The following is a 21,657-nucleotide window of genomic DNA, read 5'->3' as shown; positions in this document are numbered from 1 at the left end:
AGTCATTTGACACCATACAAATAACATTACAATGAAACATGAGATTTAAAAAATCTGATAACATGATAATCGTTGTCCAAAGAGGATGAATCCTAATTTTGTAAATAACCTTGAAATTTATTGCAAATATTAATGAATCTAATATTCATGGTGACCCTAGAGACACCTTCACAATCTTATGGAGAATTTGCTCTGACATTTATCTTCATGGTCCTCAGAGGGTGAATCCTCTGTATTTTGGTTACACCCCTACACCCCACCCCCTGCTTAAAAAATCTAACAACCACATTTGTGGTTGATGTAGCTTTAGACTTTCAAACTTGTTTAAGATGCATGATACAGTGTCTTCTAATTAAATATCTAACAACATTTAAAGGTTAAACTTAAAAGATCAAATCAGGATGTGTTAAGACAAGACACCTGAGAGTGCAGTGATTATCATAGAGGCAACGCTGTGGTGTTAAGTACAAAACTAGGTCATTCTTTGACTGGGAAGCGGCTGCGCTTTTTCATCCCTAACTTTCCTGAAATCAATTTCCAAGTTCAGACAAAGGACAGACGGAAGGAAGGACGGACAGATTTTAAATTATTCATAGAACGCAATTCTTGACCTCTGACACTTGGACATGCAAGTCAATTATTCATAATCCTTAAAATTAGAGCCCTTTTTTAATAATCACTACAGCAAATATTTTGACAAATTTGCCTGAAGGGATTTCAGCATTCTTTTCTTTTAATCCCACCCAACAAGCATTTGGATTTTCGGTTCAAGTGACCATCTGAAGGCAGGAGAGAGAGACACACACAGGTGGTGGAGGAAGTCCTTTAATGGTGAGGAAACAGGCAGAACTGGCAGAAGGAGATAAGACACCCCAGACGGTGTCGTGAACGAAAAATGATTTGAAAAAAAATGGGTGGAGGACCAAAGGAGAGAGAGGAAAAGAGGGGGTGGTGATGGCGCGGGAGGAGGGTGAGTGAGTTATCAGCCATGCAGAATAGTAGTACACCTCATCTTCTTATCCTCTAGTTTGGGCGGCGCTTTTTGCTTTTCCAGATAACAGGCAGTTCACTCCAGATTGTTGCTTTGTGTTAGTAAAGCTAACTATGCTTGTTGGTATTTGAGAGATGTGAGCTTATGGTCAGTACTGCAGGTGTTCAGGCAGGATATTTTGTTTTTGTTTCCTGTGTTTACATTGTTCATATAACAGGATAACGTGGAAATCTGGATTGTTGGCTAAACTGTATTCACTGTGTATGTGAACCTCCGTCAGGCATCACAGTCCTTCGCCTCTTTACAGCACATTTCTGTGTTTGTATTTAAATATATTAAGTCCTGTTAACACTTCTTAAACTCAACTATTTCCATTAATTGCCATATTTCCATATTTCCATATTCACAGGCCGTAACACTTCATTTCTTCTGAAGTTGTTTTTTTTTTTTTGTTTTTTTTTACCTAACTGAGGCCTGCAGTATATTTCAGCTGCACCAGTCTGCCAGCATCGAAGTGGCACAACTCCAGCAGTTTCTTATATACAGCCCTGGATGGCAGCCATTCGCACAGAGCTGCTGCCTCCGCTTCACATGGTGTACGCCACCCAGTAGATCACGTTCACCACCGCAAAAGTGAAAGGGAACACGGCCCTGGCGTAGATGTCAATGGTGTCGGCATCAATGGGTTTGCAGACGCACTTAGAACAGCACTTTTTCTCCTCCGTGCTCTCCTCCGCCTGCCTGGACCTTCTCCTCCTCGGCTCGGCCTCCTCGCCGCCGCCCTCCCCGGGGATTTCGGTGCTGGAGCGCTGGGGCCGCCCGTGGCGGTTAGAAATCATCACGCCCTGGTTCATACCGGTGACCGACAGGGAAAACAGAACCATAGCCTGTTTACCGTTCTTCACAATGGACTGTAGGGAGATAGGAAGAGAAGCTTGTAAGCACTTTCTGAAGGTTTTACATGTTAGAATGCAGTTTTGAGTCATTCAGTGTAAAATATTTGACAAATCAGGCAAAAATGACAGTTTTTCTTTTAGCGTCCTAGTGGACTAGTTGTGTAGGTCCAGAAAAACTGGAATGCGCTTAATTGTTTCTGCTGGAAATAAAAGAATTGTCTAGAGAGGCAGCGATCAGCTGGGCAGCTGCTTAGTCACCTGACCGAGATCTGAACTCTGAGTGCACTTTCAAGTTTGCACTGTGTTACTGGATGACGTGGCATTTTTACACCTTTTACTTTATCATAGAAGTGCTCAGTATTTATTTTTTTGTATTTTTCAAATCTAAAAACTTGATTTGTAACTTCTACATTGAACCCAACCACTTTATTTTGATGAAGAAACCCTGCAGCCCAGAACTGCATGGAGCTGCTCCTGAAACCCAGCAGATTACAGAGTCCTTCATCTAGATTATCAAAAAAACCTGTGCTTTTTTCATTTAAAGGTTGACAACATATACGGACAAAACGTACCACCTCCATTCTTAAGATATACCTCAGTTGTATGATGATGTATATCAGCAGCAAAACAAACAGACAGCATGATGAGGATCCCTATTACTCCCTGAAGGGAAACCTTCTATTTTCCCATTAAGCTCCATAGAGATTCATTATCTTGCTGAAGGTCAGTGGGATGAATGTCAACACCAGAGTTTGAGGCCCAGCCCAGGTCTATGTTTGAGAGGCATGCTCATTACTTACAACACCTCCCTATAGCCCTACAAGCACATTGTTATTGGCTGATGGGAGTGCATGATGGGAATAATTTTCTCACCTCAGAGCTGAGCTTGTTGGCCTTCACCTTGGCCTTCTCTTTGAGTCGGTAGTCAGCGTTGTAGTGAGCGAAGGCATACTCAATGAGTGCTGCGAACACAAACACGTAGCAGATCCAGAAGTAGACGTCTAACGCCTTGATGGCTGACGCTCGAGGCAGGGAGGAGCGGGCGCTCACCATCAGAGTTGTCATGGTGAGAACAGTCGTGATCCCTGTGCAGAGAACACGGGCACAAAGTGCAGATTAAGGCTCTGTGGGTTTTTAGCCGTGATAAAGATACAGCACAAGACAGAGCCGCTAACATGGCCGCAGGCTCTTGGTCTCATTAACAGGCCAAACAGGCTGTGAACTGGTAACCAATATGAACTGTTTAGCAGCCCGATTTTCATTTGACATTTATCTGGCATTTTCAGCTACATTTTAGTCTTCCTTTACAGTCCAATAAAGCCTGAAGACTTTACCTGATTATAGTGGTGATCATCATCATCATCATCATCACAGTTTAAGAGTAAATGACGTTTCATTCTACAGGAAGGGAACAGCATTTACTGGATAATGTTTTTTAGCAAGCAGCCTTGGTTGGTAGTCGGTCTCAGTAACATGTGGCTATTTGTCAAGCCCAAATTTCTACTTCTACTTTATATAGCTAATCTTGTTTTGGTGTGAGTTGCAGAGTGTTGGGTTAACATCAGTACCTACAGTACTGCAGAAAACAAGTACAGCCACATGACAGTAATGACTTGGTACCAAAGTATCTATTCTGGTGACATCACTAATCTGACACCAGCACAAGAATGAGCCAATGCACGCTTCCTTCTGCGCAGTGATACAGTTGGCAGATGTAGTTCTGTAGAAAGAAAATAGCTCCTACATCACACAAGCCAAGTGCCGTGTAGTTCCATTATACTGGAGAGAAGGCAAACATTTCTACTGCCAATACATCATATATATCTTGACACACAGCAATTTACACCAAATAATCTAGATTGATAAATAGCACAACAGGTAAGAGGAAAAATATGCATTTTTAATTTGGGGGGGATATCAATGTCCAAGGAATTTACAAAGGATATTTTGTCCCTTATGTTTAATGAGCTTTCTACTAGTGCCATCCTTAGCGCAAGAGGTCAACATAAAATCTGTCATTATTTAAATGTCAAATTGCTATGAAAACCAAAAAGTTTTAGGCATTTTGACTTTCCTTTAGTGCTAATACTGGGATGCACTTTACATTTGTAGCCCTAACAGTGGAAGAGTAAAATTGTCAGTGTAGTTCAGTATTTTTCCTTTTACTCATCTACTCATAACTTTAGATTTGTAGTCTTGTAACTAAAACTTTAATATTCGCCTTAGCAAGCTGCATCAATTTATTACAATAAAATATTAAGACCTCTTAGTTCAACCTTTACAAATGATAAAACACCAACTTTTTAAAACTGATACCAACCTAAGGATACACGAGCAGGGACTGCTGATTGGCTAATCCAAAAGGACACCCAGGACATGGCAACCAGTAGTATTGAAGGCATATATGACTGGATGATGTAGACGCCTCTATTACGTCTCAGCTCGAAGCGAAGGCTGAGTCTTGGAAATCGTCCCGCTGGGAAGCAGAAGACAGACACTGTGTTTAATTGCTTTACTGAAGAAGCTAATTACCCATTATGAAAATATCCAGTTGTAATTCACAGACACATCTGCTCACTCGTGCCCCTGGTGGCAAAGCATCAAGGTGTGAGACATAAAGAAGTATTGCAAACTACATTTTCCCAGCAGCACCTCATATCATCTCCCAAACCCTCCTGCCTGGCTCAGCAGTGACTTGATCCATTCCTTCTATGCATAGAATATAACCACAGCAGTGCCTGAAGTTAAAAAAAAAACACATCTCGCTGAGTCTTCCAACACAAGCGGCGAGCCAAGTCCAAAACCTAAAATAGTTCACACTGCATAAGATGCTCACTCGCATGCAGAGAGCTTTCAAACTGACTCTGCTGGAACTAAACTTGACAACAAGCAAAACAGAGGAAAACAAGATGGATGCTTACCAGATTTGAAGTTCATCATCTCGGTGACAAACCGATAGTCTGTGATAGTGAACTGGGAGAGCTCCAGTTTGTCCAGGCCGTGGATGTGTCTTTGACTCTCCGACCAGTGGTACACAATGTCCTCTGAGGAGTATCCATCTAGAATGCAAAAGAGGATGACAACAAGACATTTTTATCAGCCGGAAAAGATGCAGTATTCATTGAGAAAACATGTAACACTTTAACATTTTCCTTGGTGTCACTTAAGTTTGGCATAGACATCGAGAGAAATCAAAAAGGAAGTTTTTTCCATGAATGTGTGAAGGAAAAGACGTTATGTGAATCCTAACTTACAGCTCTCCAGGTCCAGCATACACTCCTGTTCATCCATGGGATACTTGGTCAGGTCCATATCACACGCCACCGTCGAAGTGATTCTGGGAACAAAATAGCCCTGTTCATTGAAACTTAATGCACACGTTTATAGTTGTCTCTAAACAAGTCAACTGATTAACATGAGTCAGTACTTTATATGAGATGCTTTTAAAATAAGTAGGTGAAAAATGCACCAATAAATAGACAAGTTGTCTGGCCAGTTTGGGGAAGCAAAAATAATCTAGACAACACTGACATATTGTGATAAAGTTAAATGGCCACTTTTCTTTTTCTTTTTCTTTTTTTTTTGCCAACAGATTGGCCCTTGAAAGTTGGATTTTCAAATCAACAGTCAGAGACCCCTCAGTTACCTGAGATTGCTTCAATACGAGCAGTATTTTTGTTTTTGCTAGTCAGCGTGGTGTGCAGTGAACTTCTCTGGAGTTTTCTGTCCCCATATTTGCTGCAGAGTGAGCGCTCTTAGTTTTCACGCTGCTCTTCGGTACAAGCAGTTGCAGGGACATGATGCAGCAGCACAGAGGAGGAGAGACTTTGCACCCCGAGGCTCTGAAATGACATAATCTTCTCTCCTCTGCTTGGAAGTGGTGAATTTCCAGCTCACTGCAAGTTAATGCAGTACAATCTGTGGCTTTGCATGATATGTTGGCAAAATGAAGGCAAAAATGTTGTTGCACATTTTTGATCCATCATTAGCTCCTTTCGCTTGCTATATTACATGAACAGCTGTCATACTGAACACCCCCCCGTAGCCCATCCAAACTTTAAAATGGATTTTCTGACAGATCTTTAAGACAGACAAGATGCTGGAGCAGCTCAAGCCACTTGAGCGACCTTGTAACTATAGTAACTCACTCATTCCTCACTCGGCACATGAAAGAAGAGGGAGAAAGCGCTGTGCTGCTGGCAGAAGTTATGTTATTTATTTTTCACTTGAGAGAATGCAATTGTGTTGTGAGAGTGTGAGAAAAGTGTCACTTGCGTGTGTATCATGGTCAATGAGAGAGCTGGCAGCCCTGTCATGATTTTTGTGCATGTCAGACAGCTGCTGCGTTTACATGCGTCAGTGCATGTAAACACCAGATCATGTTAGAGGACAATGCATGTAAACAGCTGATCCAAAATCTTAAATCAGATTGATTTCAGTCAGATTGAGAAAAGGTGTGCATGTAAACACAGCTATTGGGAGGGTCCTTGAAGCGAAATGTGGCAAAATGTGTTTTAGACAGAGGGTGAATAAATACAGGTGTAGCACAGACAGTAAGAGGAAAATAAAGTAATTTTTGACCATTAAAGCATGTAAACATCTTCTAGTAGAAACCTTAAATACAACTATGAATCTATGATAACCAAAATAGCACCACTTTAGTCAAAATTTTTACTATCCAGAAATATGACGGCATTGGTCAGTTTTTCAAACACTTAAACCTGTATATGGAAAGATTTTTGGGGTTGGACGCAAAGTGCAGAACTGCATCCTGCCCCCTACCAAATGTGATCCTTGGTTTCTAATTATAACTAAAATTGTTCTATAACCTTTACTACCATAATCATAGAGATGGAGATCCAAAAATCATCATATGGATCTTTTTTGTTATTTGTAGCAGTTTGGGAAGGCACTGACAGACAGTTTCATTCTGCCAATTGAGGTGGCAGATGAGACAACACATATGAATTGTTTGGAAAGGAAATGACAAAGGACATAGATTGTGTTTTAGGTTGGAAGATTTTTTTGTTTTAACATAGCAGTAGAATGGTTTTGTTTAAAACTTCATGGATTCTGCCAACACACCGACAGTAACGCCCAATTTAGCGCTTTTGATGATTCACCTCGATCTGCTTTTACCTTTACTTTCACCTTTCCATATTTCCCTACCTCCCCCGTCTATTTGCATCAGTCTTGTACAAGCACATCACACCATACCAGAGCTTTTTTTTTTTTAAGCTTATGAAGTTACCACAGAGAAAACTGTTTACTCTTAGATCATGGTATGGATAATGAGGGATTTTCATTCCCAAAGACAGCAAATAAAAAGATGTCTGTGCTCTCAAATGTCTGAGGTTTTTGAAGGCAGGAGTGAAAAAAAAAAAGGTAGAAAATCTGAAACAAGCAAAAACTTCCCCAAATAAAGAAAAAGGTCACCATCACAGCACCCAGATTCATGCTGTCTCATTGGTTGTGTTGTGTGACTAGCAGAGACAATAATCTGTTTGCTCGTACCGGCTGCTGTAGAGAATGACTCCATTTGGCTGCAGGCGGATCAGCTTATTTTCCACAGTGACATCGTGGAACCAAGCAGATTTGGCATTGACGATGAAGGTGTCGGGCAGCCACAGCTTGTCCACAAATCGGCTGTCCAACCCCAGCGTCTTGTTGGTGTGATTGTAGGACAGGCGGTCATCGTGCCAGCTCTGTCGCAGAAACACGGTCATGGTGTATTCCTGTCAGGAACAACATACGTACAAACACGAACATACGAGCTGAGTCACAGGCATGGAGAAACAAACTTTAAAAAAAAGAAAGAAAACAGACATCTCTAAAGCTGCTGTGTTATGAAAACAGGATCTATTTTTTTTATAAAATTCACTTTTTATTTGTAATATAGAATTTTTCAAAGATGCTTTACATGGAGTAGAATATATGTTTATTTCTTATTACTAATATAAAACAGAATGCAAATTTCTGTGGGTTAATGTTAGATAGACTAAAGTCAATAATTACAGAATTAAATACAAATAAAACTTAAACTACAACTTCACATGGAGATGAGTTTAGTAACAAGCAGTACTTTCCCGACTGTGAAAACATTTAAATTATATTTTGTTGCTGTTGTTTTTTGTTCATTTGTTTTTTTGTGTTTGTGGCCCTGAAATAGTTTTTGTCAGCTCTAAAAAACAACAATGCATTATGGGATGTGGGAGCTTGACCTATACGAGTCAGAATATCTCAGCTACTGCTGTGATGATTTTGACAAGTCTAACTAATTAGTGTGACCGCCATGTTAAACTGCTGGAGTGCACCTTTAATTACTGCAATTTGATGTAGATTTAACAATTGTGAGCACAAATTGGATTCTCTTTAATTTAGTTTGCAAGAGCAGGTTTAATAAATACCACCTAATTTAGAGAAGATTAACTGAAATGTTTAAAAATATTGTGCATTTCTTTCATTATAACTATTTTTAAGTCTGTTTACTTTATGATTAAAGGGATATTCCCCCTTATGATTAAAAAGTAAGTCTAGATATGTTAATGTATGTAATCTAAATTCAATATATTGTCCAAAATAATTCACCAGTTCTTGGCATTTAAAATCAATATGGATATATGTTTGATAACTACGGTATATTTGAATCCAACCTACTCATCTGTATTCATAAAAAAACATTTCGGTGAGCCTTTATTGGAATGTTACGGAGCCCCTAAAGTGCCAAGTTAATTATCTTATGCTCAAAAGATAATAAGGTAACTGTTGCACACAATTTAATTAACTTGTATTCACAAGATAAAATATTTTCTAAAAGGTATCGCCTTTTGGGTTTTTAGGGGCTCTGTACATTGTGTATTTGTAGGTGGATTTTCAACCGCTGAGGCAAAGAAAAGATTTATTTATTTTGAAAAAAACAATTCAGAGTCACAAACATCTTCCCAGTACTTTTGGTTCTGATGCTACAAAATCCTTGGAAATATCAAATTATCTTACAACTCAGCCAGTGTGTCACACATGTTCACACTGAGTACTTTCAAACCCTCAAGTGGGATAAATCGGGATTATGCAAATCGCAAATCTTTGATCTTTGCCGCAACAGTGAAGTTGAGGGATGATAAAGAATCTCAGTGTAGAGGAAACGAGAAGGTGACTGTACTGTGTACTTTACCATGTTGGCTTCGGAGATGTGGTCGATGCTGGCCACCTCGATAGCCATGGCCACGTTCACAGGTGGACCTGCGGGGGGAGAAGTGAGAAAAGAAAGCAAACCTGCCCCCCAAAACACACACACACACACACACACACCTTCTCTGTTCATTCTTAACCCATCCTCAGCCATCTGTTTCCCTCCCACTCACCATCCTCCCACATCTCAAACACTCCTACAGTGCATAGAGATTAAGCATTATCCAGTTTAACCATGCTAAGTGGCACATCACACTGTGGGCATTCATGAACAGCGCTGGGCTTTCATGGACTCGCACAGAGTGAGCCTCTGCCAACATTCACACACACACACACACACACACACACACACACACACACACACACACACACAGTAGCATTTTAACCCAACAGTTTGCCATATGATTAGTATGGAGTGTGCCTCTGTGATCAGATGCTGGAGGGCAGAAACTACAGGGGAGCTCACTGATGCAGAGCAGAAAGGCTATTTATACTGAACATTAAGGAATCATACATCAACATTCCCCACCATTCAACACCTTCCCATAACAATTTCTAGCAAATCGTGTTCTGTTGGTCATACATTTGATGTATAGCGTGAGGTGATTTACAATGGTATGTTTATTGCATGCCAAGGTCAGCAGGACTGAAGAGGGTTTCACCTGATGTAACAACAGTCGTGTTTTACACTGTAGTGTGCTGTGATTCTGCACAGATTATTAATGCGCTTGTAATACATACACTACATACAAATGTTTTTTTCACTTATAATAAAATAGAACAGTTTGCAGCGAACAGTCTTACAATAACAATACTATAATGTAAATGTGGCGTTGATTTTCAAATGCATACCATGAAAATTACACAAATACAGTAAGATTCACAAATGTGTTAAAAGTCCAGAGTGTAGGATTTAGGGGCATCTAATGGAAAGACTGGTATATAATATTTAAAACTATGTTTTCATTTGTTTATAATCAGCTGAAATAAAAATTGGTGTGTTTTTGTTACCTTAGAATGAGCTTAATATACATATCAGGTCTCTTCCATGGAATCCACCATGTTGTTTCTACAGTAGCCTTGAACAGACAAACCAAACATTGGCCCTAGATGTGGCCATTGGCGTTGTTGGGGCCACCACCAAATTTCTTCTGCAGTCTTGGTACACAGTAAAGTTTCGGTTCTGCAACCTCACCACCAGATGCCACTTAATCCTACACACTGGACCTTTAAGTATGAACAAATGCAATGAAGTTGCATTTGTAAAAAATAACATCCACAAATATGTTTTTAACTCTAGAAATCATGCTAGAACTAATTACTAATATATACGGTGGCCAAGAGAGCTCAAAACTGGTGATTTGTTTTGTCTACTTGTATGTGTTTGTTTGTTTTAAAACTTGCAGTCAGTGAAGCTGTCTTAGTCACTATAGCATTGTAGCGTTCAGTACGGTCTTCATTGTTTGTTAGGGAGGCATAAAATGTAATAATGTAGAAATTCTCTTCGGACAAAAGCCTCAAAATTAAATAATGCAAATTAATTAGGATGTCATGAAAATTAATGTTATGTAAGATGTTTTAAAAAATACAATGGGATTCAGAAATCCTTTTTGTAAAGTACAAACAAATGCTTTGTTTCACAAATAAGATTTTTTTTAATCTACAAAAAACAAATTATACACATTTTGGGGGATTTTTCAAATTCCCCCAGCGAGGTTGGTAAAACAATTAATAATAATAAATACATATTCCTTATGTATGTTGCTCAAGCAAAAAATGTGATTCACAAATTTTGTTTGTACTTTTATAACCAAAATAATTAGTTTTAAAGATTGTTGTTTTTCTTTGTTTTAATTTGTGCATCACCTCACATCATGTTGATATTCTTTAAATCATATTTGTGGATGTTATCTCATTTTCAAGATGCCAGAACATATGAATCTTTTTTTTATTATTTGTGTAAGTTTCATTTTGATTTGATTGTTTAATGCCATGAATATAACTCCATACTAAAAGGATATGAGATTGCAGTTGAATGAAGGGAATTACCCCCAAAAGCAAACATGATTCCTCAATGGTCACAAACAGCACTTCCTTTTAGCTTTCATTTTCAGCGCATTACGACGTTACATCAATAGAGATGCAGTCACCACATGATGCTGTGTTATGATGGTGTGTGTGTAGGCGTGCTGTGCACAGCGCAGTGTGTGGTGATAACGATGCGCTGGCTCCACATTTTCACCTTTGCTCAGCTGAGTTAAGCTGTGAGATTGAGAAATCTATCGCTGTGGTCATTGGATGTTTCACATCTTGCAGCCATTCTTAGCAAAGGCTCTAGAGTGGGTGCTTATTGTTTGCACCACCCGTCTCCCTCTCGTCCTTGAAGGACATCGTCCTCCATAATCCCCTAAGCAAAGCTTCTCCTTCCCCCTTTTTATTGTGTCCTTAATAAATGATTTACCGGTCAAAGCAGGTATTTACATGAGGCAAATACAGCTTCGTTCTAATGTGGTACATGAAAAAGAAAAACAAAGACACCTCTCAGGATAATGGAATTGGAAAATGAAATGTGAACGTCCACGTTGCTATAACTCGGGGTGGGTGATGCTAAGGATGGCTGTAAATGTGAGGGGGTGAAATGCAACCCAACGCCACGAGCAGTAGATCTCATACTCACCTCCTATCCCAGGGCGAAAATTTCTGGCATAGCCCTTCATTAAATCATCCAGATTAGGTAACCAGGATATTTCAATGTCTGTACCTACATAGTCCCCAATGTCACTCAGCATGGCCCTAAAGGAGACAAACAGCAAATACAGCAGCCTTCAGGGGTCGTCCAGCCACAGCATGTGTCCACAGGAGAGCCTGGCAGAGCCTCCGATACAGTCAGGAGCACACATATAAAGACAAAGCCCTGATTGTGAGACAATGATGGCTGTTGGAAGACGTTTCTGGTGACTGCAGGACCTGATCTTTAGGGAAAAAATGTGATAAAGCCACCCTGTAAAAAGAAACGTTTTATTTTAACTTAAAAATGTCAGCGTCTGTGCTGCCTTGAATTTTTAAGTTGACTGAATTTGAGAAGTTGAATCATTACAAAATTACCTCAACTTAAGGGCAGCCAGAACACTTGACTTTTTCAAGTGAAAACAAATAGTTAATTGACTATTACAGTGCAGTCATCGGGCAGTCCTTCATAGCTGTACAACTATTTTTCTTTTTTGCCACTTGCAGGCAGCAAAAGTGGCTGTAATCACAACACTTACACTTTGTAAACTTGCTGGGGCAAATGTCTGTAACTACGTTAGGCTATGGTGGTATCTAGTCTTTCATACATTCATACTTTCTTGAAATTTCACTGGGGTATACAGAAGGTATTTTGATGGTATTTGTGTATGGCGTTTCTTTTTCACCAAACTAAGACTAGTTAAACTGCCTTGTTAACTCATTGTAAAACAGACTTTATTCAAACTCAACACAAACAAAATAAAACTAAGTTAGTCATTTAGTTAGTTAGTTCACTGTTTCAACATTCACAAGCTCTGATTTTATCGAAATGCCCTTCATTTACAAAGTTAGATCTGAAAATATGCTGTTTTCCCCCACCGTCTGATTTTGCTGCTGCTCGACAGCTGTATACAGTCCTGTAATGTTATCCCTACCACTCATACCATCAGGATTTCTAAATACCTTGGCATACCATACCACTGTGATATCACCCAAGCCTGAACTACTTGCCTATCAACATATCCAGTACACACAAAGCAAATTAGCATTTACTTGGAGCTGCGTTTCTGTCTTCTTGACAGTTGTAAGTCCAATAGAGTGGTGAAACCCAGTTCTAAAACCCAGAAATGAGTAAGCTTGTTAGTTGTCCCTTTTCCTCGTCTCGGTCGGTGGGTTTTTTGAATGGGTTTTTGGTTTGATGCCTGAAGGTCTGTGGTTAAGGTTTTCACGTTATGTTAAAAAACATAAAATACATCTGTAAATACCCAACTCGTGAAATTGAATCCTTTACGTGTCTTCAAGAAGATAGTTACTAACAAGGGGCTAAATGAGACAGATACAGAGGTATGGTATACACCAAAACAAGGTGGTGTTCGTTTATAGCGTTTTATTTCTGCCGAGCATTTAACTTTTAAAAAAAATAATCATAAAAGTTGAGTTTATATGTGAAGATTTTCTTTCTTTACAAAACATGCAAGTATTATAAGCATTTGTTTGATGCAGAGCTTATATTCTTCTCCTCTTTATTCACATTTAGCTCTGTTTTCATCCCCTTTAACTCCTGAAGGAAATACGTGTCCCAGCTAGTTTCTAACTGATCATGCTATCCTTATTCACTTGTATCTATGAAAAGTAATGTACTATTATTTGTATATAAGTCACGTTATTGTGAGCGAAGAGGCTGTGATCATGTGATCTGTGTACTGCAGGCTGTCTGCTGTTATATGATAGGAGCAAAGGAGGAAGTCAAGTTACATAGTATACACAACAAAAAGAACATCAGGCTGGTGGATGGGTCAAACAAACACAGGCCTTTGACCCAGGAGACAGGGGTATGTGTCACATATTAAACCAAAAGTCAGTCATGTCAGCATGTTAAGTCACATTAAGTAATGTAACGTGACACCCAGACCTCCTAAGCCTAAAAGGTGAGGGCGCTTGTGAGAAATCATACAAACAGCGTACACAACTTTTTGTCAGAGATCAAAAGTATCATATTGTATACTTTGTTTGAGGATACAGTGAACAACAGTGTACAGCGGGTTTTTCAAGCAGCCAGTTGTACATTACACATAGTCATCTAAAGCATTAAAGGGTAGAAAACTAAATCTTGCTTTTTATAAAGCGGGGGGATCTCCAAATCAGGTCTAACGAAATGACAAAATGTTGCAGGTTCACGTTTTTATTTAAACAAGTTTTAACCGTAAAATGTGCCCAGCGCGTTACCCAACAAAATGTTTATTGCATTTTTATTGATACACAAACCGGAGGGTTATTATGATCATCTGACAGGTCATACTCTATAAAATTTGAATTCATGAAGGTTATTTTTGCAAAAAAAAAAACAAGAACAAGAAAATAAAACATAAGTACACTTATCTCCCATAAACTTCCAAGTGTTCTTCATAAGAAATGTGTACAACCTCTATACATATTTAGAGAGACTGAATTGGGATAAAGCAGGCTCTTGGTTCTATGTCCTTTTTTATTAACACTTTGTTTTAATTTATGTAATAAATACTGAGTCCTAGTGAGTATGATGAATGTGCTCCCACATAAATCTAATAAATAATTTAATTATTGATGATTATTTTTTATCATGAATATAACTTGTCATTTGTTGGGGATTTTTGTATTGAAAATAATCAAATTTGACTGATGCTGATTGTTGCAACAAAAATACCAGGCATCAGCTTTATCCTTTCAAATACCTGTACTTGTATCAGCATACGAAAGCCACATTGATTAAAGCCTGGTTGGCATGTTTTGTGTGTTTTGTCATTTGTGCCTCCACAATGTGCATTTGTCCACAAGGAGGCTGATCCAAATCTACCAGCAGCTTCAGATTTCACACAGCTCAGACTGAACATCCTGCTGTGCCTCAGTCCACGAGCCTCCAGACCTTTTTATTTATTTACTTTTTTTTAAAAAAAGGAATTAAAAAAAAGCTTCTCAGGAGACTACATATCCCCATTTAATAAGGCTTTCAAGTTAGCACCTTATTACATTGCTGTCTCTAATTTGGGATAGTGGCACCTCCATTCAAGCAGTCCTTTTGCCTTTCCCATTCCTCTAATTCATCAGGAGGGGAATTATAGTGAAATTAAAACTACTTGCTAGTATGAAAGGACTCCCCTTAGGCCCCCTGAAGCCCTCGGGTACTGCTAGAGGGCCCGGAGCCCACACTGACAGACCCTGTCTCGGTGTGGGATTTAAAAAGAAGAGCAGCACAGCTCAGATACCACCAGGTGGCAGTTTTGTATTCTAAAACAGTGAGCCTGTAAACAGATGACATGCAGATATACAGATACCATGCAGATCTACAGTACAGTGTGGACCTTTGTGTGTTTGAGTTTAAACCAGGTCAGTTACACCCTGTCATGAAAGACAATATGCTGCCATTCAACACATGCCGAGCTTTGCACATCAATGTTTTCACACTGTGTTACACAATCAGATGTTAGAGGCAAAAGTGCCATAAAGTGCTGACTGACGTGCGATAAATAAACCGAATGAAATAAAAGGTTTCAGTGACATTCAGAGTCACAAAGGACGGTGGTGGCATTGACAGGGAAATGGAGCACATGGGGGCTTGATCGAAGGCATAATTATTGACATCAATGAGAAGCCATTCAGTGACCTTTGAAATAACGCTGACATTTGAAGAAAGTCGACTTCCTAGAGAGCAAAGCAATATGCCCACAGCTACACGGAAAACTGACCTCCACAGATAAACAACATGGGCCAAAAAATATCTGCTTTGTTTCTACAAATAGTAGAAAGAAGAAAAAAAAAGAAAAAATGTATTTCTGCCATGTCATTAACATTTCCTCAGCGAATCCATTTTGCAGTGGCAGATGTATTTTTAGTCTGGCAATCACTGTCATGTCTGAAATAAATGGGAGCACCGAGTGAATTAATTAATCACTGTGTGACTCCTGGATTTCTTCACTAATTGGCACTTTCTAAATATGGACAGAAAGAGCTTTTCCTTCAAGAAATCCGTTAACACACCAAGGTCAAACAGGCCTCCTCGCGTGGAGGGACGAGAGAGAGTGTGTCTGCTATAGGGACAAATCCCACAGCGTTACTCTATTTACTCTAGCTTTATATTCATTTACAGGAACCTGCTCCATCTCAGTGAATTCACTGTACTGTTTACGGTAAATTTATAGCATTCCTATAGTTACTAACCTTGCCTTTTCCTGTTTGACTTTACCTTCAAACAGCCTGGACTCTATGTAATGTCCAGTGATGGAAAGTAAATAAGAACATTTTCTCAAGTACTTTACTTAAGCACAATTTTGAGGTACTTGTACTTAAAGTGTTTCTATTTTTTATCTACTTTTTTGTTCTACTCCACCACATCTTGGAGGCAAATATTGTACTCCACTACATGCATTTAATAGGTTTAGTGACATACTTTACAGATTCTGATTATTCATAAAAATTATAATCAACTAATAAATGATCTAGTCGTGATTCAGATTAAGCTATCCAACAACATATAAAGTCATTAAAATGAGCTCCACCTTAACCAGGGGCAACACTGAAGTGATGAACTCTTTAATGCATCAGTAATTATAATCCAATGATACAATATATGTTTTTCTGCAATGGGCTAAATAGTGCATAATGAGTACTTTTACTTTTGGTACTTTAAGTATATTTGGATGCTAATACTTTTTCACTTTCACTGAAGAAAATATTTGAATGCAGGAGTTTTTATTTGTAGCAGCATTTCTGCTCTTTTTGCTCTTTACTTGAGCTAAGGATCTTAGTATTTCTTCCACCAGTTGCAGTTTTCCACAATTATTCTAGTATGAGGTGTATTGATTGTTACAGATTACAGTAATGTAACTTTTTACCCCCGTTATGCAATAGTGTGGGCTTCATTTCAACAATTTGGGGGACATATAGGGTGGTCTGGGGTCTTCCCCCAGGAAATTTGGAGAGTCAAACAATTTTCTTCATTCTGGTCAGCAGCAAGTCTTCCTTTAGGTAACATAGGCAGCTGCCACTGCCACTCAGAGATGGGGCACCAAATCCCGCCCCTCCCCATTTTATTAATGTATGTCTTATTTAAAAAAGCAATTTAAAGGAAAATATGAGCCAAAGATCTTAAAGGTCTGTCTGTAGGGTACCACCTCTCATCCTGGCAATGCAGTTCACCTTAATGTGTTACATGCAACAGTACTGATGGTTGACAGGAGTATATATGATCTCTGTAGAAAGAGGAAATACAAAATCATCCAGGACATATTACAAAAAAGAAAAAAGAAGATAAAATGTGCAAATTTTCACCTACTGTATTCTGTCTGTTGGTGTTTTTTTAATGCTCGTTAGCAATGAAATAACGAGAGTGATGTGTCCCCTGTGTCAACCGCAAAATCTACAGCCTTTATGTCGAAAAACTGGCAGTGCAGCGTCTTTTTTTTCTTGGACATCTTGCCAATGAATTTTGACTCTCTGCAGAGGCAATCTTTTGTTTATACTGTATGTTGGTGGCTATTCAACACAGCTCTTCTCCTGTTTATTGTAAACACATCGCAGGCGTGTCACTTCTTCACTTCTTCACTCCATGATTTATATTCCAAAAGATTAAGCAGATGCTGAAAATATGAAAGCTTTATCAACTGACTTAATCTTGCATCCCTGATTTTTTTGGTTTTTTTTTTGGCATTTGTTTAAAATCTCATAGATTATTGCTATTAGTGCTTATCTGAAGAGCAAATTTCTCTGACTCTGTAAACTGATGTTGTTTGAGAAAAATGTGAAGTATTTATTTCTTGATCTCCCAGCCAGAGAGGGCATTTTAATGTCCACAAAAGGCCAAACAGAAACATAACGCAGCTCTCCAAGGGGAGAGAAATATTACTGCATGCTGTTAAAAGACAAGTAAGAGGTGGAGCATTTCACTGCTCTCTGTGGAGATTCACTAAACATTTGTACCTTTCTATTTTCTCACCCCTCCATCCATGATAAACAGTGGAGAAAGTGCTGTATTTCCAGACGCTCCTCTTCCTTCTGTATTTCGCTTTCATTAAACGTCTCTCCTGAGGCCTGGATCTGCACCCGTCTGTTTATGAGCTAACATTAAACAGATGGGGAGAGTGGAGACGGAGGAGAGGAGAGACAAAGAGCAGCAGCCTCTCTCAAATTTATAGCATCTTCTTTTGTTAACGTTATGTGCCGCACGCACTAACAAGCCTAATTAGTTTTATATAGAGACACTGCTAGTTACCTGAGCCTGAGCAGAGTGCCTGTCCCCTGATCCTCACTCTGACACTCACTGTTTAATCTGTTTTACTGGCGTCGATGTGAGATGAGGACTACTGCAAAAATCCATTTGGATAAATCATAATAAAACATCAATAAGTAGTGCATATCTACAGGCAGCTGCTCCATTTATATGATTAGTTGGACTGTTTGTGTCTGTTTTGCATTAACTGACAGTGACAATGAATAATAACATGCTTTTCATTCAGCAAACTGATCGCTTTATAGGCGACATTAGTACTCTACAGTTTGACACATTAGGCACTTAAATACGGAGGCCAAGAGGTGACATACTTTAGCTTTTTTTAAAATGATGTATTAAAGTTTGATGAATGAATTACATTTCTGCCTTTTATATCTTGATACAATGAATTGAAAATGAAATTTAATTGTACTCATATTGACCCTTTAGCTCTTTAATTTTCCTTATTCTTGAGGTCCTTGAGCCTTATAAAGGAAAATGTTAAAGATGTCGGTAAATTGGAAATTAATACATCATTAAAAGTGTGCCATTGGAAAAAAGGAATGGGGGAAAAATAGGTTTCAGAAATATTGGTATTGTCCAAACTTCTTTCCATGAAAGGGGGTTGGTATTTAAAAAAAAAAGAAACAACAACAACTGTGCACCAGTTGATAAAGGACTGGTGCCGAGCCTGCCCTCTAAATAAGCGTATGCATGCATGCAAGTACTTTTATGTTTCTATTGTTTTGCTGAATATATTTTAAATGTCAAAATTCAGAATGGGTTATGTTAAACTGACTATGGTTTTTTGTCAAGGCAGTGCTTCTTGTTGCTGTTGGGTGAACACACCAAAGGACATTGGCACTGGAGACCAGGGTTAGCATCCTGAGTCCAGTAGATTTACACTACTAAAATATCTTGGTTAAGATCAGAGAAATATGTTTTTGGTTTAATATTTTAAAAATCGTGTCCAGCCAAGTCAGTGTGGACTTTTTTATATATTAAACCTTAACTTTCCCAAACTTTTACAAAGTGCTCTGAGTCACTTAAACATAACTATTAAATATTTTCCTAACATTGTGTTTTTGTTCCTGTCAAACACATTTAATATGAATATTTCACAACAGATGTATAATGTCTTCGGTGGCTCTAGAGGAGTTTTCTGAGAAAATAACCCTGTTGATGTCACCTGGGTTATACTGGCTTTGGTTTGGAGACTAAAGATTTATAAATAAAGGCTGTGTTAAAACAAACTAGAGGTTTGGAGTTTCAGTCCCAACTCCTACAAATGATGTTCTAAACGTGTAACTTGAAACAGCAAATTTGCTTTTTGAGGGAAAGATGATGCTGAGTGAATAACACTTTCTATTAACATGACAAAATGTTGTTAATTAACATAGCATACCTGGCAGGTCGCAAAAATTTTGATACTGAACGTATCAGAAAAATATTTCATTTGTTTTCCACCAAAAAAAGGCAGTCTTGTATTACATTATCCACTCATAATGAGTACAGCATTATTTTATTATTTATACCATTCTTATTAACATGTAACCAAAATCATGATCTTTCCCTAACCTTAACCAAAGCACTTTGTTGCCTTAACCTGAGCAAGGAGTCTCGACACAAACCCGGCATTCTGGTGTCAAAATCCTGGATATTTTTCCAACGTCCACCCCTATCACCTCCATTCGAATATAGTACAGTGCATACATGTAGTGTTTCATTAACTCCAAGTAACAACAGTAAGGATGTGGGCATTGACCAGGCGAGAGAACGATTCTGTGTTGGTTGTTTTACAGGAAATGTACAATCCACACATTTTTGGAGCCTGACAAATAGGGATTAGAAGCAGTGGTGTAGAGAGTTTACCCACATCTTTTTTTCTGTCTGTGCAGTACACATACCCATCTGTCCAAAGCCATGATAAGAGTATATCCACCTCTTCACCATTGACCTACCCAACTACCTCGTAGCACACCCATGTCATCAACTACCGCTACACCACTACAAATACAACTTTAATCAACTCCTTTATCCTCTGCTAAATTCATAACCTTTTTAAAGCGTACCCACTCTACAAGTTGTTAAAAATGGACAGTTAGTAATGAAAACTAATATCTATAACTAATAATAATATAACTGTAATTAGTTGTTAAAAATGATTTTGTTCTCTGCTCTGTGATGTATACCTTTACAGTAAATATCTGATCACTCTGTCATAACACAAAAATCTCCTCTGGAATTCATGCTGAGCTTTTCATTGTAGGACAAACTTTTTTTCTGTTTCACAAACCCTTTCCTTTCCTGTTGCGGAGATGATTTGATTCTGACTCTAAAAGGACGACTTTGAAGACTTGCATAAGAATAACTGGCTGCTGCCGCAAACCCTCTCTGATAATAACCTGTTTCACTTGTTTGGTTCCCTTTTTACTTTGAGATACAGTAAATTTAGCAGAATAGAAACAGGTGATGTGCTCTAAAATTGTAGTTTTGTTTTGTCCCCCTTCGCTCTTTCTGCAGGGAGTTTAGAGGTCAGCCCTGGAGCTGGCGCCGTCTCGTTTAAGGACACTAAAGCAGTCTGAAGTCTGATCCTGAGATGGCCTCCCTAAATATGAAGCCTCGACTCCTTCCTGATGAATGCAGTGGAATTTGCAGTGGGATCTGGCAGATAAACACACGCTACAGGACGGAAGATTTACACCAGAGCAGGTTTCTCCTTATCAGAGTGGAAAATGCTGCAGGACGATCGTTCAGGTCAGTGAGTATCCTCAAGATTATTTCAAAGAGCCTGACAGGACAGAACTTCCTCAAACTTGAAGACTTACTTTTGGTATTGTGATTATGGGTTGAACTGCAAATCATGCAGAAAATATTTTCATCCACTTGGAAAAACTTGGAGCTAAATGTTTTTTTTTCTTCTTCTTCAGTATTTGAGGACATAAAAGGTCCTCTAGTTGATTTTGTTTCACTGTGGAGCTCTACTTAAAGGGATTAACTGGTAATGGTAAAATAATATATTACTGATTTCTTTTAGGTAAGGCAGCCCGTGTGAATACTGTGATTTTGGTTGCATCAGCCAAATTACACTGTCAATGATCATTTTGAAAACCAATTTTTAAGTAATTTATCATGTTAGAAAATAGCAAACATTTTATGTTTTTTATACCATATTACAAAGTGAACACATTTGAGGGATTTTTTTTACTTTTTTGACAAAATTATTAGCATAGAGCGCATGTGATTCACACGTGGGCTCTCATTATTTATTTATATGCACAGCACAAATTCTACACTATTAAAACATGGCTCCAACCTTTTTCCTAAAGGGACGTCTTTTCTATCATTTAGTAAACTGACAACCTTTGTCTAAGTTAGAAATTGCACAGATGTTTCATATCATATCCATAGCAATAACAGTACAGAACAACTAATTCTATTTCTTGTGATTATTGCATAAAAGAGTAATTTTCCTGATAATTTTAGGAACTTAGAAACTATTTGTTTAACAATCATACATACTTAATAGGCTTCTTTTTGGACAAAGTCAGTATTTTTAGCTATCTCTGTGGTGCTTGGCTGTTGTTCTTTGGTTGTTAACTGCGTACTTTTCT

General features: G+C 38.5%; 1 protein-coding gene across 1 annotated transcript in view; it reads right to left on the bottom strand.

Moving 5' to 3' along the window:
• Positions 1-814: 814 nt before the first annotated feature.
• The window catches only part of gabrd (gamma-aminobutyric acid type A receptor subunit delta), a 28,434-nt gene continuing 7,591 nt past the window's right edge, over positions 815-21,657 (bottom strand). Inside the window, exons 2-9 of the mRNA XM_042492137.1 lie at positions 11,753-11,868; positions 9,059-9,126; positions 7,402-7,622; positions 5,142-5,224; positions 4,809-4,946; positions 4,208-4,363; positions 2,761-2,972; positions 815-1,902 (exon numbers count right to left, since the gene is read on the bottom strand). Of these exons, the coding sequence (XP_042348071.1) occupies positions 1,579-1,902; positions 2,761-2,972; positions 4,208-4,363; positions 4,809-4,946; positions 5,142-5,224; positions 7,402-7,622; positions 9,059-9,126; positions 11,753-11,868 (1,318 nt within the window). The 3' untranslated portion in view covers positions 815-1,578. The remainder of the gene's footprint in view (positions 1,903-2,760; positions 2,973-4,207; positions 4,364-4,808; positions 4,947-5,141; positions 5,225-7,401; positions 7,623-9,058; positions 9,127-11,752; positions 11,869-21,657) is intronic.

The sequence above is a fragment of the Plectropomus leopardus genome, chromosome 8 (genome assembly GCF_008729295.1).
Source record: "Plectropomus leopardus isolate mb chromosome 8, YSFRI_Pleo_2.0, whole genome shotgun sequence".
In the NCBI taxonomy this organism is placed as follows: Eukaryota; Metazoa; Chordata; class Actinopteri; order Perciformes; family Serranidae; genus Plectropomus; species Plectropomus leopardus.
This window is presented reverse-complemented; position numbering and strand designations above follow the sequence as displayed.